We start from the raw sequence: 19,763 nt of genomic DNA, 5'->3' as shown, positions 1-19,763 counted from the left end.
CCTTCTCTATTGCGTTCACAGATATACACTGAGTATACCAGACATTAGGAACACCTATCTAGTATTGAGTTGCCTCCTCCCCTTTTGCCCTCAGAACAGTCTCAATTTGTCAGGGCATGGTGTCGAAAGCGTGTCGAAAGCCCTCCACAAGGATGCTGGCCTATGTTGACTCCACTGCTTCTCACGGTTGTGTCAAGTTGGCTGGATGTCCTTTGGGTGGTGGATCATTCTTGATACACATGGGAAACTGCGTTGCAGTTCTGGACACAAACCGGTGTGACTGGCACCTACTACCATGCCCTGTTCAAAGACACTTCAATCTTTTGTCTTGCCCATTCACCCTCTGAATGGCACACATACACAATCCATGTCTCAATTGTCTCAAGGCTTAAAAATCCTTCTTTAACCTGTCTCCTCCCCTTCGTCTACACTGATTGAAGAGGGTTTAAGGGATAATAGCTTTCCCCTGGATTCACCTGGTAAGTCTATGTCATGGAAATGTTTTGTTCTTAATGTTTTTAATACTCAGTGTATATTTTCAATATTATGTCTTAGAACGTTATACCTTGATTTAATTTGCGAGTCTCTGTAGTGTCACAAATGCTTGTTACCACATTCTACCAGCAGAATATGAAGTTGCATTATCATATTGCCTACCCACTGGGCAGTCAATTTAACATCTATTCCACGTTGGTTCCACCTAATTTCATTGAAATGACGTGAAAATAATGTTGATTCAACCAGTTCCATTCCACTAACCACCACTAGCTAAATGAATATATTATTTTTTGCCTTGAGCATGATAGATGATAACAGCAGTATGCAACAAAATGCAATGAATTAAACTGAACTTAAAAACATCCTCTTAGTTTCTCTATTACCTCATACAGAGTTACTGTGGATTATTGTATTTTCTATTGTTTTACGTACTCAACCTCCTGTTCAATTTATTTATCTGACTATTGTAGGCTTGGCATGTGCTGATAGTCATTACAACCTCTGTCAATAGGAGAATAGCACAATGGAGCCACAATATAGTATAGTACTCTCTCCTCCTCGGGCTCAGCAGGCCCTGTCTGTTTCGGCTTCCCTGGCCTGGTAGATTGGACCTGGCCAATCTGGCTTCTCTTCACATGGCCCTAAATTAAACATGTCTGGGCTAAGGCAAGTGCTTTCTCTTCTGCAGGAAATGGTTTTTCATCTCCTAATAAATGTGCCTGGGGGGGCCCACAGGGGGCTCCACTTCACCCCTCATTAGGCAGGGGGGCTTTTTCTGTGTTCATACTTTGGAGCAGCCTTCTGGAGAGGGAGCCCTCACACCCCATCTACCCTAGCTCCAAGTCCCACGCTCCCCCACCCTGGCCTGGACCCCCGCTTCTCCTCCTCCCTTCTCTCTCCATCCCGCTCTTTGTCTGTATCAGACCTGACTCCATATTCCCCTCTCCATTCTATACTGTACAAGGCCTTATCAGAGACTGGGTTGTCTGGGAGGAACCAGCTGTGAAGCTCCATAGAGATGACAGGATCACGTGGACACTGGGACGGGAGCATGCCCCTAATGGCATTTTAATGGCCTTGTTTGGTTTGGACCTGTGATTTATTGCTGTACAAACCAGCGATAAGATTGGTTTTGTATTTCTTGACATCAATTGAACTGTTTTTGCACGGTCTTGAAGTTCCCTCTCTTCTGAGAACTTGTAATGAATAACAGGTTGACAGACTTCTATGGATAGTGTTAAAAAGGAAGCTTTTTGACAAACCATCCTGTGTTCATTAGTGGCTGTGACAGGCGTCTGCTGTGGGCCTTGCTCTGAGGGCCAGAGATTGAGCGCTGTGGACTTGACACGCTGTGGTAGGAGGGGGAGGAGAGGAGAGCCACTGTAGTACTGTGCAAGTCCCTGTCTGTCTCCAGCTCTGGCTCAGTAGTTCTCTCCCGGTGTAGCCTGCATGGTGTATCCTGCCTCTCCAGTGGAAAGTATTGACTGCTTCCTGGTGTTGATGAAGCAACAAAGCATGGCTGCTTCCTGGTTCTGGTGAGGTGGTGGGGAGGGAGGGATTTACTGTCACCTGACTCTAAGAGCCTTTGCATCTGAACAGAATGGGCTGAAGTACTGATTATTATTCAAGGGGTTTTGGGATGTGTTTATGCAAACATTAATCTTGCCACTTCTTTATTTGCCTGGGATTAAGCTCCATGGCACATTCATCTACAGCCACTGAAGCAGGTTCACCCAAAGGTAGCAGGCAGCTAGGCAGCGAACGCCTCGCTCTGGCCCCCTTCTGCAAACAAAGCGTGTAAGGAGAGAAGCATGCTTTGTGCATGGCTGCTTAATCCTGCCATGATAAACAAAACCAGGCCAGTGTATGTAGGACTATGAACACAGTGGGACTGTGCAAGGGAATGGAGCAGGGGGACTGTGCCTCACATGCTGTAAGTAGTCTGTGAACTCACTGTCACAGCAGACATCTTCCCATACTCCCCTGCTATCTTGGAATGTGCCTTTTATAGCCCGGCTCAACTGTTAAAGAGCATGGAACTACTGTTGTGGTGCAGTTCCTCTGCAGTGAATAGGCATTAATTTACGTACTTTTGTATACCCAGGGATGCAGGTGTATTTAAAAAATAAGTGACATTATTTCATGATAATGCTTCCAGTATAATGCAGTATCTACCTGTGAATACATGCTAGTTTTACAGCAATATAAAAGTGGTTTCCACAATGATAAGGACTCTGTCAAGTCATTCATATTGATAGTAATTCATTTGGCTTTAATCAGTCAGACAGATATTGCCAGTAGCAAAATTGAATAAATACATGTATTTTTAAAAGTGCCTTGCAAATTTAATCAGAAGTAAGTGTTTAACATTATGGCAATCAAGTGTTTGGAGTCAAATCGTTTTGCACATTTAGTATAATTATAGGTAAGTGATGCGTGATGGAAATGTTCAGTTACTTAAGACACTAATAGTGAAGGGTTTCGTTAATGGATCTGTAAATGTTTCTTGCTCTCACACACACTCCATTTCGCTCTCTGGGCTTACAGGAGAGGACCAAGTCAAGGTATCTGAATAGGGCTCGCATGGTGGAAGACAAAAGTGCTGAGTGAAAAAGCAGTGAGACAGTGACTGGATCCAGTGTTTGAGAAAGCTATTTTTCTGAGGTTTCATGACACCGCTGATCCCTGGAAAGGTTGGGTGCCTCTGGTTTCAGCTCTATCTCCCCTGGATCTGCGGGGGACAGGATTCAGTATCCCTGCTAATGTAACAAGCCCCATTTGTCTCAATCACACGTCCCTGGAAATATCGCCTGACCGTTGATGTCATTCCTCTTGCCTGTCCTTGCCTTCTCTTTCCGTGCTGATGAGAACACAAGACCTTCAAACAGAGTGGCAGAGTTGCTGGAATGTCACTTGTCAGCTTACTACTAGTATTAACTGTTGTGTATTAAAGGCTTGGGCATAACTAGAATAACATCCACTGAGAAATCGGTGACAACATTCTCTTATCAAAGTCTCTCTCAAAGCATCGATTCCATCATCTCTCTAGCAGCCTGATAGTTGGCCTTGGGGTACAGCACAGCACAATCCACAGAACATGTTGTGTAAACAGATATTCAGGACTTTGACATACTCTGTGACTGTTCTTTGATTCATTTCTTGAGACACAAGGCCACCTTGATGTCAGGGGGAATATCATAGTGCTGTATCTATGGATTTAGCTGGGGGTCAGGCAGGATTGGACTAAGAAATCAAAGGCCCCGGGGCTTAGTTTTTTTTATAGCCCCCACTTCCCGGTACACCATACATTTCTGTACACAAATCTATGCACCAAGATGCAATTCGATGCATGGTAAATTTACTGTTGATGAAAAAGCCCCTTTATAATTAAGCCATCATAACATTTGCGGTGTGGTATATCCTACTGTTGAGCAGAGTCGTTTTTGCGATATCCACACATGGGGAACGTGAAGAAAAACACATTTTTAAAACGCATTTCATGCAATTCTACGTCATTTACATGATAGAAGACAATAGCTGAATCTTTTTTAGCACCCCACACAAATGACAGAAATTAGATCAATCTGGTCTTGAATTCAAATAAACAACAGCCCAGGCCAATGAAGTGACACACAGATTATACAATAATAGGAGGAAATATATATACACAGTATATCAGTAGGTTACTAAATAACATTTCCAGTGGCACACTAACTCACCTAATGATGAAGATGAGTGATGGCTGATGGGCTCATCTTGGCAATAGCCTATCTCAAGATGAGCTACTTTGAAAAGCAGTGCTGGTTTTTGCAAAACAAAATGGGAATTGTTGTGATTTCTTTTTTAAATACAGTGGGGAGAACAAGTATTTGATACACTGCCGATTTTGCAGGTTTTCCTACTTACAAAGCATGTAGAGGTCTGTAATTTTTATCATAGGTACACTTCAACTGTGAGGGACGGAATCTAAAAGAAAAATCCACTATGAGGAACGCCACAGGTAAGAAGTTTTAGGCTGAGGTTATTGTAGGAATTATAGGACTATTATTATTTCTCTCTATACCATTTGTATTTCATATACCTTTGACTATTGGATGTTCTTATAGGCACTTCAGTATTGCCAGTGTAACAGTATAGCTTCCGTCCCTCTCCTCGCCACCTACCTGGGCTCGAACCAGGATCACATCGACAATAGCCCTCGAAGCATCGTTATCCATCGCTCCACAAAAGCTGCGGCCCTTGCGGAGCAAGGGGAACAACTACCTCAAGTCTCAGAGCGAGTGACGTTTGAAACGCTATTAGCAAACCCCGCTAACTAGCTAGCCATTTCACATCGGTTATACCAGCCTAATCTCGGGAGTTGATAGGCTTGAAGTCATAACGCATGGATGAATGCTTACGAGCCTGCTGTTGCCGACCACCGCTCAGTCCGACTGCTCTATCAAATATCAAATCATAGACTTAATTATAACATAATAACACACAGAAATACGATCCTTAGGTCATTAATATGGTCAAATCCGGAAACTATAATTTAGAAAATAAAACGTTTCTTTCAGTGAAAAACAGCCATTCCGTATTTTAACTAACGGGTGGCATCCATAAGTCTAAATATTCCTGTTACATTGCACAACCTTCAATGTTATGTCATAATTACGTAAAATTCTGGCAAATTAGTTCACAACGAGCCAGGCTGCCCAAACTGTTGCATATACCCTGACTCTGGGGGTACGCCAAATAAAAATGTGATTCTCTTTTATTTATTTTTTTTACAAAACAAACATCTGTGTTCAGCGAAATAACAACACAATGCCAAATAAAGGTAGCCTAGTAAAATAATTAACATCCAATCTCATTAACCGTTACTCTCTCGCGGGAAATCTTAACTCTTGTGCAGACATTTAGAAACTAAACATGACAATTTGAAAAATAAGCCACAGGAGTTTTTTGAGTGAGAATGAAGACGACTTTCGAGTAGTAAGACATGTATAAAAGCAACAGATACCATTAATAAGAAGGGGCTAGAAGCGTCTTGTACGGTGAGCTACCGAGTGGCTAGGACAAGCAGGCCCCATACTATTGTGGAGGACTTAATTCTTCCTGCTGCCGTGGATATGGCTGGAACAATTCTGGGGGAAAAGGCCCAAAAAAACAGATAATGCCTTCATCAAACAACACTGTTTCACGATGCATCAGTGACATGGCCGGATATGTTCTGAAACAATTACTGCTTCGCATACAAATCAGTGAATTATATGCGTTACAGCTGGATGAGTCAACAGACGTGGCGGGCCTGGCACAGCTCCTGATATATGTCCGTTATGTTTATGGGGGGGTAATTAAGGAAGACATCCTCTTCTGCAAACCACTGGAAACCAGGACAACATGAGAGGATATTTTTAAAGTACTGGATAGCTTTGTGATATCAAATGGACTTTAGTGGTCAAGATGTGTTGGTATCTGTACTGATGGCGCAAAAGCCATGACAGGGAGACATAGTGGAGTGGTAACGCGCGTGCAAGCAGTTGCTCCTGGCGCCACTTGGGTACACTGCAACATCCACCAAGAGGCTCTTGCTGCCAAGGGAATGCCTGACAGCTTTGAAAGATGTTTTGGACACCACAGTGCAAATGGTTAACTTTGTTAAAGCAAGGCCCCTGAACTCTTATGTATTTTCTGCTTTTTGCAATGATATGGGCAGCGACCATGTAATGCTTTTACAACATACAGAAATGCGCTGGTTATCAAGGGGAGAAGTATTGACACGTTTTTTTATTGAGAGACAAGCTTAAAGTTTTCTTTACTGACCATAATTTTCACTTGTCTGACCGCTTGCATGATGACGTGTTTCTCACACGACTGGCCTTTCTGGTTGATGTTTTTTCTCGCCTGAATGATCTGAATCTAGGATTACAGGGACTCTCCACAACTATATTCAATGTGTGGGACAAAATTTAGGCTATGATTAAGAAGTTGGAGCTCTTTTCTGTCTGCATTAACAAGGACAACGCACAGGTCTTTCCATCATTGTATGATTTTTTTGTGTGCAAATTAACTCAATCGTATGGAAAATGTCAAATGTGATATAGCAAAGCACCTGAGTGAGCTGGGTGCGCAATTATGCAGGTACTTTCCCGAAAAGGACGATACAAACAACTGGATTCGTTATCCCTTTCATGCCCTGCCTCCACTTCACTTACCGATATCTGAACAAGAGAGCCTCATCGAAATTGCAACAAGAGGTTCTGTGAAAATATAATTTAATCAGAAGCCACTGCCAGATTTCTGGATAGGGTTAACTTTCAGAGTTTCTTGCCTTGGAAAATTGCGCTGTTAGACACTGATGCCCTTTGCAACCACGTACCTATGTGAGAGTGGATTCTCGGCCCTCACTAGCATGAAAGCTAAACACAGGCACAGACTGTGTGGAAAATTATTTAAGACTGAGACTCTCTCCAATACAACCCAACATTGTAGAGTTATGTGCATCCTTTCAAGCACACCCTTCTCATTAACCCGTGGTGAGATATTCACCATTTTTGATGAACAAGGTGAACGGATGAACTCCGCATGTGTGGTTCCCACTGTGAAGCATGGAGGAGGAGGTGTGATGGTGTGGGGGTGCTTTGCTGGTGACATTGTCTGTGATTTATTTAGAATTCAAGGCACACTTAACCAACATGGCTACCACAGCATTCTGCGGCAATACACCATCCCATCTGGTTTGCAATTAGTGGGACTATCATTTGTATTTCAACAGGACAATGACCCAACACACCTCCAGGCTGTGTAAGGAGAGTAATGGAGTGCTGCATCACATGACCTGGCCTCCGCAATCACCCAACCTCAACCCAATTCAGATGGTTTGGGAGGATTTGGACCACAGAGGCCAAGCAGCCAACAAGTGCTCAGCATATGTGGGAACTCCTTCAAGACTGTTGGAAAAGCATTCCAGGTGAAGCTGGTTGAGAGAATGCCAAGAGCGTGCAAAGCTGTCATCATGGCAAAGGATGCCTACTCTGAGCGTGTAAAAATCGTCTGTCCTCGGTTGCAACACTCACTACCGAGATCCAAACTTCCTCTGGAAGCAACGTCAGCACAAGAACTGTTCAGCACAAGAACTGTTCGTAGGAAGCTTCATGAAATGAGTTTCCATGGCCGAGCAGCTGTACACAAGCATAAGATCCCCATCCGCCATGCCAAGCGTCGGCTAGAGTGGTTTAAAGCTCGCCGCATTTGGCTTCTGGCTCATGTGGAGCTTCCCTTTTGGACGGCGCAAATCAAGCTGATGATTGGTGTCTGGGGCTAGTCTGTGGAAGTAACTCAGTGTGTGGAAACATGTTTTCCTAAGGAGAGCACAGAGGGACAATTACTGGCAGCTGAACTATTTTTCCTGCCTGTTCTCCATGTGTTTTCTGACTCTGTGCCCCTGACCCACTGACCCCTGGGCATCAGTTGCCTCTCACACACAGTCTGCCAAGGGCAGGTCCCAGTGGATGGGACTTAGGTGCATTACCCCTCCACACACACACACACACACACACACACACACACACACACACACACACACACACACACACACACACAGGTTCAGTACCACACACATGTTTCTCGTAGATGTAACATACGAATGAGCCACATTATTACCACACATGTGACACCCACAGGACGTTGTCTCGATGTCTGTCTGCTGCATGTTGTCATACATAACTTTACATCTCTCTGTGAAGAATAGTCTTATAGTAAGGATCACATTAAATTAAGCCCAGCAGCAGTCAAGCTTCTTACAATAATGCATACTAATGCAGCAATTAAAGCAAAAGGGAAGTGGTACAGTGTGGCAGTGGTGAATTCCCCTGATCTATGAAACAAGCCTTTATTGATATGTAAAGCTTTCTCTGTGTAATTGCACTGGATGTATAGAAGGTTTCATTCTTTACAGTGCCTTCAGAAAGTATTCAGACCCCTTGACGTTTTCCACATTAAATGGAATTAGGAGGAATAATGGAATGAGATGTTCGACAAGCAGGTGTCCGTCCACATACGGTCCTGTAGTATTTTTCATATTTTTTTTACACTTTGACATTAAAGTATTTTGTGTAGATTGTTGACAAAAAAATTACCATTAAATATATTTTAATCGCCCTTTGTAACAACAAAATTTGGAAAATGTCAAAGGGTGTGAATACTTTCTGAAGACACTGTATAGGTAAACTCAGCAAAAAAAATAAACGTCCTCTCAACTGCTGTCAACTGCTTTTATTTTCAGCAAACTTAACATGTGTAAATATGTTTATGAACATAAGATTCAACATCAGACATAAACTGAACAAATTCCACAGACATGTGACTAACAGAAATTGAATAATGTGTCCCTGAACAAAGGGGGGGGGGGGGGGGGGTTTCAAAATCAAAAGTAACGGTCAGTATCTGGTGTGGCCACCAGCTGCATTAAGTACCACAGTGCATCTCCTCATGGACTGCACCAGATTTGCCAGTTCTTGATGTGAGATGTTATCCCACTCTTTCACCAAGGCACCTGCAAGTTCCCGGACTTTTCTGGGGGGAATGGCCCTAGCCTTCACTCATAGTAGCCACTTCTACTAGCCAGTAAGAATAGCTAGCTACAAACTATTCAACAATACCAGAAACTTTTCTTCTAAGACATATTCAACTCTTGAATAATGCAACAATTCACAAGCATGTGCAAGCAATTAAAGGGTTTATTTTCTCATCCATACACATTAAATTAGCTGACAATACACAGCTAACTCCTGCTGCTTGCTTGCAAAGCTTTTTGCCTCAGGATGGTGGCTCTGCACAGCCAAGCAAAAAACATACAGTTGAGATTACTTTTCTTAAAGGTACTGTGACAATTTCAGAATGTAACAGGCTGTTCCTACAATTTCAGGTAAAATCTCAATAAAACAAGTTTCTAATAATAAGGAAAACACCTATATATTTCAGCTATTTAAAAAACATTGCTCTGCTATTAAGTATTTTACTGTAGAGCATTTGGCTCAATGAGACAATTCTATTTCTATTGACACTGCAATGCTCGGAGGGGGGTGACTCTCGAAGAAGGCTCGACCGCGACCTCCTGAGGTAGCGGGCGAGACGTGTGCGTTTCACAGTTTTACATCACAGTAAAAGGTGTATTCTCTGGATTTTTTTTCTGATACCTTTCGAGAATGTCTCGAGATGCCCACTAGTCTAAAAAGGGTCTAAGGCACTTTGCCAATGACAAGTCTCAATCAAGTCTTTAACCACAGCCTTCTCAGCTAAGATGGCCAGCGAAGGTTCAGAAATAGGAAAGGAGACGTCCCCCTTCCATAGCTCTGAATTTAAACAGCTTCCGAACCAACGGAAGCAGTCAATCAGCTGGTCCTCTGTGATTTCAGCCTCAGTGATTTTGAGTTCCGCTTAAGTCCGGTGCCATGCTTCAGTGTGTATCTGCCAAGAAAAAACAACAACAAAACTTTACAATCGGTGTTAGATCAGATAATTTTAAGTACATGTAGTGTGTTATAAAAGCATGTAAACAATTAATTGAATTCCATTTCATTCCATTTAAATGTTGAATGTTTGCCGCTCACCTTACGATGACTTACTGGGATAAGGAGCAGAGCAGGCAGAATCAGAATGAATGCATAAGTGAGTGCAGCAGTCTCCAGATTGACTGTGTTGTGGCATCAGAGCCGAGCATGCAGTGTGCCTCTCTCTCTCTCCCTCCTGTCCATGTCCTCCTCTGGGACTGGGACCCAGATACACAGTGACAGACAGAGAGTGGGCGTACCGGGGCACAGCTTCCTTCACCTGTCACTGAACAGAGGAGGGGGGAGCCACACATGCTCCCCTTCGCAGGCTTGTCTTCTCTATAAACCCTTTTGTTGTTTCCCCAAGAGGGCAACACACAGACTCCCAGTCAGGAAGCTCGTACATTTTTGCCATAACAACACATAAATGAGACCAAATGACTCTTCCTTTCTCCTGCTCCCTGCATTGAGGGTGTCAGAATGCATTTCAATAAGGCAGTCAAGTAAAAACAGAGGCAGAGAAATGCTGCTGTGTTGTACAGGCATCTCATGTTTGGCAGTGTTGAAATATGAATGGCCTCACACACAAACAAACACAGAGACACACGCATGAGTTCATCCCAAAAGCAGCCCAGGGCCATCATCCAGACCTGGGTTTTAGCAAATTAATTTCTGTTTGCAGTGCTATGCAGGAATAATAGGGAAGCTCAGAGCTGTTCCACTGAACCACTGAAACTAGAATATCGCTTCAAATATGGCTGCTGGTCTCGAGTGATGGGGATCATAGCTTAGGCTGGCAGTTGATAAAGAGGAATTAGCATAGAGACATCAAAAAATGTATCAATTATTTTTTTCTCTGTTCTAGTCCTCATGGTATAAACATTGTTGATGACTTCAGCTGGTTTGTCTGTTGAATGGACGGAGGCGGTTTAAAATGATGATACAGGATTTTCCTTTGCAGGTGAATATCTGAGTGTGGTATCTCTGAGCTGCACTGGAGTAGAAATGTCATGAGGACAGCCTCATAGTAATAAGCCAAATCCCCAAACAAATAACACATTTATACTATTCTGTCTGTGCTGTGTACCACTGCTGTCCTTTGCCACTGACATTCAAATAACCTTTCTTCTGCTGTGCAATTGGGAATAAAAAAAAGCGCTCATTCTGTTCTGTTAGACTACAACATGACAGCAGTGCCTTGGCAGATGAAAAGAGGCAGGATCTGATTCTAGCTCTTGTTATGCTGTCTGTCTGACAGTCATGGGTTTCAATTTAGCATAGACTATGTTAATCAAACTACAGCTGATATCCACTGGCAAAGGGGGAAATTAATCTAGCAGTCAAATGGGGGGGAAACTATTGTATAAAAATGTTGCTTGCTGAGCACTTGCCAGCTAGTCCACTGACCGTATGAATGGTATTTTTCCAGTGTGAACTGTATCTAGTAAGAGATTATACTAACAGGTTCCTGTATTGTAGCCCTGTGTGTAGTCATGTGTTCGTTTTCAACATTTGCCTTGTTGTTGTGTTGTGAAATGTTTAGTAGAGAATTTGATTAAACTGTTTTGTCCCTGTTTGTTGGAATGGAGAGCCATTGTTAATCTGCCCATAATGCTGCTCTGTACAAAGGCCCAGAATCGCTGTCCAATCACTTACATAATCTCCAATATGAGCCCACTGGCTTGCGTCATTTGGTCACTGACAGCTGTCAACACACACTCACACCCCCAACATTCCCATCACTATAGCTGCAGTCTTACATATTCTGCCTCTTGGTAAGAGGCTGTTACATGTACCACACATATACACTTCAAATGAATTATACATTTAGTGATGTTAGAATACACACCACAGATGTTGTGTCCAATGAAACGGCAGATGAAACCAGTACTCCTTACTCTATGAGGTCTTCCATCACTCAGAGATATGGTATGTATTTTATTACTCTACGTGTAACACCCTTGTAGTAGGTGCAGTAGTCCAGTGATCTAATAGCTGTCAGCCTCAGTTTGTGACTGTAATGTAAGGGATCCCCCTAATCTTCTGAAGGTTATGTCAGTACAGTAGTCCAGTGGTTGAGGAAAATCTGAGTTTGCAGTGGGAATAACTAGGAGATAGAGCCGCTGTAGTGGTTTGTATGTCAATATTTGCACTGCTGCAAATTCCTGTGCTATTCAATTTTTACAGAATATCATTTTTTGGTCTGAAAAAACAAATGCCTTGCTAGAATTAGATCTGGGGGATAAGAAAAATCCCATTCTGAAAAGAAAAACCTTGTCTCCAATGAGTTGTAATGTAGCATTAAGAATTCACATCCAATATTCACCATTAAAGGATCAACCTTTAATAATTGATATATCTTCAATATATTTAGTCAACACCACACTTTTCCTCGCTCATAAATTATGCTCTCCAGGTACAAATGAAGCTATAGCATATTTGAGAGGCGCAGGGGAAAATGCTCACTCTGACAACAACTGTCTTTGTGGTGCTTATGTCAGCGCTAAAGCACTAGTTACAGAACGCAGTACGCTATGACAGAGTCCCGGGGAGCAGTTAGCATGGGTAAGGCAAAACCTTTGTTTTCTTTTTGTAAACGATTTTCTGTTCATTTTCTGGGCTTTAATAAGTGCAGTGTTCTCTTCGTGTGGGCTTTGATCTCAGGGCTGTTTGGTACACAATGAAGGGCAGAGGGGGACACAGAGGGGGCTTCAATTGTACATGTGCTCTGAGTGACACGTCATCCTCAGTCTCCAAAGGGCCTTTATGTGATGTGAATCAGTGTCCTTGAACTGCACAGCGACGAACACAGACAGAGCCCCTCTAACAAGCTGTGCCCTATGAGGAGCTGGACTTCAATACAACATGAGGCTACTACACAGTCCTCTCACCATACTCTATCCATTGTGAAATCCAAAGCCAGCCACACCAGAGTTTTATCCTCCACCGAGGATCTTAGTCATTACCTTTTTCATTCTTTCTGTGGATGGATATTTTGTGACGGCGTGAATGCTGCGGTAGGATTCACAGTACATTATCTGTGTACCTCAGCAGGTCCCCCTTCCCTTTGATGTGGTCTGTGTGTGGAGGCCTTCTCACAGTGTTGTGAGTAATGGGAGGCTGCTGAGATGGGCTTTAGCATGACTGCCCGTCTCACTGTGCCTGGCTTTGATGTCCTAAGCAGGCGGCAGGGCTGCCTGGCAGGCAGGCAGAGAGGCAGGCAGAGGCAGAGGCAGTGAGGGGACATGGCAGGCAGACAGGGGAGATAGGCAGCCAGGAAGACAGACAGGCAGGCAGACAGGCAAGCAGGCTGACGGACAGGCAGGAAGGCCGACAGGCAGACAGACAGGCAGGCAGACAGGCAGGCAGACAGGCTGACAGGCAGGGAGGGAGACAGGCAGGCAGGGAGACAGGCAGGGAGGGAGACAGGCAGGGAGGGAGACAGGCAGGCATGGAGACAGGCAGGGAGGGAGACAGGCAGGGAGGGAGACAGGCAGGCAGGGAGACAGGCAGGCAGAAAGGCAGGCAGGGAGACAGGCAGGTAGACAGTTAGGGAGGCAGGCAGGAAGGGAGACAGGCAGGCAGGGAGGCCGACAGGCAGGCAGGGAGACAGGCAGGCAGGCAGGGAGACAGGCAGGCAGGCACGGCGAATGGGTTCAGCAGCAGTGAGCAGCGCTGGTCAAGCCCAGACACAGAGCCAGCAGCTGCCTGCCTCACACGGAGAGGCAGTTAACACCACAGCTCATGTCAATAGATATTGACTCCCAGATCTGAAGTACTTAGTCACAGTGCCTTTCTGTCTGACCATCGCCCCCTGCGGGAATTCATTTTAAACCACTCACACTATTTGAAGTGTAGTCTGACTGGGAGCCCCAAGAACAGCCATTTATCAGGGCAGCTTGCTCAGTTATACCCAAATATTGACTTGAACTGATGGCGTAGGTGACTTAATGGCTTATTTGATGTCATTATTCTGTATTTATTCTTCATGTATCTCTACCAGAAAACTGCTTATTTCACTGTTAAAATGACCATAGATTTAGATTGGGTTATTTTTTTACATAGCAAACCACAAAGCCTCTACCTAGTCAGAATGGAAATAAACCCTTTTTTACTGTTGAGTGCACCGAGCATTCAGAGGTTTGTGTAGTAGTGGAGTAGAGGGTGTTAGCTGGTGAGGCTTTGTGCACTCAGGTCCTCGCTGCTGCAGATAGGGCTTTGTGAGCTATCCTCATCTGTGTGTGTGCCCAGCCTAGCCCAGCGCACCGCCGTTTCCACTCCCTCTGCCTTCACCTGATGTGGCACAGTCTCTGTCAGGCCTGAGCGAGCATCCAGCCAGTCCTGCTTCTTCTCGCAGCTAGGAGGGGGGGGTTAGAAAAGACGAGCAGCAGCTTAAGCCTGGAGGAGCTCAGAGCCTGGAGCCTGTGGGCAAGAGAGGGGGCTGAGAGCTGGGAACTGGCCTCAGTGGAGAGGAGGCGGCTATAGACACAGTCATAGTGACAGCCCTGCACTGCCCCCCAATGGCCAGGGCCCGTCAACACAGCCCTGTTTCTCCACCACCACCCCAGCAAGTTTTAAAGGCCCATTGTAGTCAAGATTCTATTTTACTGTGTTTTGTATCATATTGTACAACAGCTAATGAAACTAAGTCTTTAAAAGTGTGATAAAATGTGATCAGTGTTATTTCCTGATTGTATTTTCAACCAGCAACTATCTACACAGGACCTTCTAAAAAGCCTGTTTTCATTGGCGTCTTGCCTGGTGACATCACCAAGTGGTAAATTAATGAATAGACCAATAACAAAGATAGTTCCAAACCAATCTGCCAATAACCGTTAGTTTGAAGTTTTCCCCTCCCACTTAAAACACTCCCAGACAGTCCTAGCAAAATTCTTGCTTGAGAAATAGTTTTTTTTGCTTGCTACCCAGAAATGATTTGGTATTGATATAAAAATGGCTGCATTGGGCCTTTAATTACTGCACGCTTCACTTATTATGGAAGTAATGAGGCTGAAAATTCGCAACACACTGCACCTCAAATGCTCATGCAGGTAGAACACAAAAACAAACAATGGAGTGCACTGCCCTTAATGCCAGTGTTCATACAGAGATAACCAAAACAACAACCGACTCGACACAATGCAGAAATTCATAATGATTAATTATAAAGTAACCCTCTCAGCGAGCCTGTCAAAACCTGGCTCCTGGTACGTTTTCCCTCTAATCTAGGCAGACTATGTGCATTAGCCTCCATTGTACCGCAGGATACACAGCCATCTAGGTGTTTTCCATATGAGAACTGACTAGCGCGTGTGCCACTGCTCTCTTTGTTCATTTTACTGAAATGTAGGCTAATTCTGCTTCTAGGGGCGAGGTCTAGTTGACTCTACCAGTGATAAGAGTGCAGGCTAACAGAGATTCCTGAATGGAGGGACTGTGTGTGTAAAGTGGTACAGGGTTAGTGGATCAGCGTCCATCCCCTGGGCATGCCTCAGGGACACTGACATTATCCACATGACACAACAGACGCTCCCAGGCAGCTGATGAGTCCTCTGGATGGAGCCTCAGTGAAGGCCCATTTGATGTGATCAAATTAATTTAAAGGGATTGGATGTGAAGGTAATACAGAGCTCCAGTCTACCCTGGCCTGAAAGGCCGACCGCTCTAGAAGAAGACTAGGCCTGGTGTTTAAAGCTAGTGGAGAGACTACTTTGTCACAGCGTGCACTGGTTGGAATGGCTCATAAAGAGTAAAATTATACATTTTCAGCACAAGTAAGAGAAGGCGGTTTGATAGTGCTCTGTGCTTTGATTGGCTATCTGTGCAGTTGTAGGGAGCCACTATAGAGCAGGAATCCAACTGTAATCTTTCCTCCGTGTAGATCAGATAGCTTAGTTTGTCTGGTGCTACGGAGTGCTGTAGCGGTGGCAGCCTAAGATGCTGGCATTATAGATACAGATCTAGTGTCGAGGCAGAGACGTGGCGTCAGAGGCCGCAGTGATAAAGCATGAGAGCTGTAGCCCAGGCTGGGTGTTCTGTGTCTCAGCTGCCTCTCTGTGTCCTGCTGCCCTGTGGCGTGCTGCTCTACTCCTGTGCAGGAGACCGGGATGGATGAGACCTGCCCCCACATGCCTGTGTCCTCTGTGCCTGCTAAATCACACACAGGCCTGTCAGCAGTGGAACACTATCACCCCCACTGAACTCTACTGCACTTTACTACTGTTTCAACCAACAGCCTCCATCCCCTTCCAACCACCTCTCTGGGCCTCAAATAGCTACTCACCAGCCCAATAGGAATGTTATCATTTTTGTGGCCATACTGGATTTAATCTGGGCTTACTGCTTGGGTTTGACGGGTTTTGAAGTCATGTTTTCCACTGGAGAATAATAGTCTGTCATTCAGTAGGGCTAGGATTACCACTGTGTAGTGGAATGGGGTTTGTGGGTCGCTGTGACTTTTCCTTATGTAATTTGTGCCTGCAATATAAATTGACACTTTGTTTACAGTGGTTGGCACGTGGCTCAGTGAAGACTTAAAATGGCCTCCTTCATGAACGACTCGATGTGTTGTGTAGAAGTGAGGATTCAAAGCAAATGGATGAGATATTTTTCAAGCACAGTGCTCTTTCATGTATCAGCATGCATCCAAGGTGAAGGTGTTGTTCTGTAACTTGTGACAGCAAAATGTTGATTTTTTTTCTTTTTCTCTCCAGCTCAAATCGAAATAATTCCCTGCAAGATCTGTGGAGACAAATCATCAGGCATCCATTACGGTGTGATAACATGCGAAGGCTGTAAGGTAAGCTCCCAGAGAACGAACATGTGGGTGTTAGGGGGAAAGGAGAGAGACAGGAAGCAGAAAAAGTGGAGAAACTTACAAAGAAATACCTTTGAACATGTTGTCTAACTTTTTAAACAATCTTGCGAGAGACTATAAAATGTAAACACACAGAGAGCATCGTCATTAAAATGGTCAAGCCACACAGAGGACATCACAGAGCCTCACTATTAGCAGGACAAAGTGACTCCTCTGCCTTGTACTGCCTCCCTTCCCAGGGACATGCTGCTTCAGTGTTTCTCCTTCTGCTGCAGCTTGTTTTTCTTGAAATAAAATCATCAAAAGAAGAAGTTCTTTGAATTATAACGGATTGTTGGCTGTATGCCGCTTTTATTGAAGCTAGCTTTTGTACTGTTTCAAATACACCAGGCATTCACGTTGAGGGGAATGTATCTTGTGCTTCTAGTGTATTCTTGATCCTGTGCTTGTCACCAGGCGAGTCATTAGTATTCCTCTGACAGGCAGCAGCACCTTTGCTGTTTTCCTCCTGTGTTACAGAGAGACAGGGGCTCATTCAGCTGCTCCTCAGAGCGCCTCTCTCTCTCTCTCTCTCTCTCTCTCTCTCTCTCTCTCCCTCAGACAGGAGCTAGCTGCCGGGAGAAACAAAACGCTGAAGAATAAGCTGCTGAAATGTATCTTTAATGATTGCTAATTACTCCAGGCAGAGAGGCATTTAATGATATGTGCGAGTACAAGAGTTTGGACCATAAATCACAGCATTATTAAAGAGTGCTGCTTGTCACTAGCAGTTCTAGCCAGGCTCCCGTAATGGCTGCCATTATGAAGCAACTTGGCAGCTGTCAGCTGTTTTCTTGTAATTAAACAGCCAATGAGCAGCTAATTAAGACATATGTGTATGGAGCAGTGGAGTGGGGCATGTTAATGATGTGCCGGAATCAATTCATTAAGTCAAAGGATGAGGAATCCAATCGGGGTGCGTGTGCCATCCTGTGTGCCATCCTTTAGCGCCGCACATGTTGGAGCAATGTTAATCAACACTAATAACCCAGACTATAGAAAGATACTGCCTACCATTACGATCACAGCCAAACACACCACCCCCTGCAGTACACATTGTTAAAACACACCACTCCTTCAATAAAACAACATAGAGCTTTATACAACTGACACTAGAACTCAATAGCCTGCAAAGCACTGGCATGGCAGTATTCTTGTACATTTATTTTAGTGACAGTACCCTCCATAGTGATGAATGTTGTCGGCTTCATCACTCTTAGTAAGTACCCAGTGAAACACAAGATCCTTTTATGTTTACAGGAATAAAAGCCAATCAGTCATTGGATACAGCAGGGCCACTGTGGTTAATATTATAATCAGTGCGGTCTCCCCCTCCCTCTCTCCGGTCTTAGGGCTTCTTCAGGAGGAGTCAACAGAGCAATGCGGCCTACTCATGCCCCCGTCAGAAGAACTGCCTGATCGACCGCACCAGCCGCAACCGCTGCCAGCACTGCCGGCTGCAGAAGTGTCTGGCAGTGGGCATGTCACGGGACGGTACGTACAGCGTCTAGTCGACAGGAGGGGACAGACATGCTTCTAAGGCAGGACAACCCATGAAAGTGAATAGAACATTATAGACAAGTAGAACAACTGGAATATGCTCTGACTGAATTACCGATAGATGTAACAGATTGTTATATCATAACGGACACCACTCTTAATGTGGTTAGAGTAGGAAATGGTGGTCTAGACAAACGTCAGTGATGTCGCTGCCTGTGTACGTTCCACTAGTAATTGGCGTGGCCGTGGGGGTAAGTTGGCAGGTGTGACAGAAAGTAGGTCTGATGAATAGAGGGTTGTTAGGAGGTGTCATTCGTGCTGGACTGGTGCAGGTGAGGCGGGGGGATGGGAGCATACAGGTGAGTGTCTATGGGGGAGGAGGGGGGTCAGAGTTGAGAATTATGGTCTAGACCAGGGTTTCCCCAACTTTGCCCTAGCACTACGCATCTGATTCAAATAACCAGCTCATATTCTAGCTTTGATTATTTGAATAAGCTGTGTATGCAATGGGCAAAAATCTAAATGTGCAGTCCTCAGAACACTGTCTGAGAGGGGGGGCTCACTCTCATGACCAGCTCTGTTTAGTCTGCAGGACTCCGTGAAACACAAAGCCTGTCTTGTATCTGATATCCCTGTCATACACAAACCAAGATCTAATTATTTTACCATGCCTGCTTTTTCTGTCAGCTTTTTATTATACCTGTAAGGGGTAGGGGTAAAAATGGTCAATTAAAGCCACCTAAAGACCTAATCGTGGTTCCTCCATTTTCTCAATTGTGTAACCAAAATACAGGTATCAGGTCTGTGTGACTAGTTCTCAGCTTTTTTTCCCAGTAAATAAATTAACACATCCATTGTTTAACACCTCTCTAATTTGAAATGCAAAACGCCCCCAATGGTTTAACATCAGTAGCACAGAGAGGCTGCTGCCTACAGTACATACAGTACAGACTTGAAATCATTTGACACTTTAATAAATGGAACACTAGTCAATTTAATGATGTCACTTTAATAATGTTTACATATCTTGCATTACTCATCTCATATGTATATACTGTATTCTATACTATCTATTGCATCTTAGCCTACGCTGCTCTGACATTGCTCATCCATATATTTATATTTATATATTCTTATTCCTTTACTTAGATTTGTTTGTATTAGGTAGTTGTTGTGGAATTGTTAGATGTTACTTGTTAGATATTGCTACACTGTCGGAACTTGAAGCACAAGCATTTCGCTACACTGCAATAACATCTGCTCACCATGTGTATGTGACCAATAACATTTGATTTGATTTGAACACCCCCACCCCTCCCAATTTGCCAGTTTCCCACTGATATGTATGAAAAGGGTATATCTGCAAGAAAATT

At 44.2% G+C, this 19,763-nt stretch overlaps 1 protein-coding gene across 2 annotated transcripts in view; it reads left to right on the top strand.

Moving 5' to 3' along the window:
• The window catches only part of LOC110520931 (nuclear receptor ROR-alpha A), a 268,572-nt gene that overhangs the window by 233,620 nt on the left and 15,189 nt on the right, over positions 1-19,763 (top strand). For both annotated transcript variants that reach the window (XM_021598357.3, XM_021598368.3), the window contains 2 exons: positions 16,748-16,833; positions 18,243-18,384. In XM_021598357.3, the coding sequence (XP_021454032.2) occupies positions 16,748-16,833; positions 18,243-18,384 (228 nt within the window). The remainder of the gene's footprint in view (positions 1-16,747; positions 16,834-18,242; positions 18,385-19,763) is intronic.

This window comes from Oncorhynchus mykiss, chromosome 1 (assembly GCF_057628025.1).
Source record: "Oncorhynchus mykiss isolate SJ-2025 chromosome 1, ASM5762802v1, whole genome shotgun sequence".
NCBI classification, from domain to species: Eukaryota; Metazoa; Chordata; class Actinopteri; order Salmoniformes; family Salmonidae; genus Oncorhynchus; species Oncorhynchus mykiss.
Note: the sequence above shows the minus strand (reverse complement) of the source record. Positions and strands in the feature narration are given on the sequence as shown.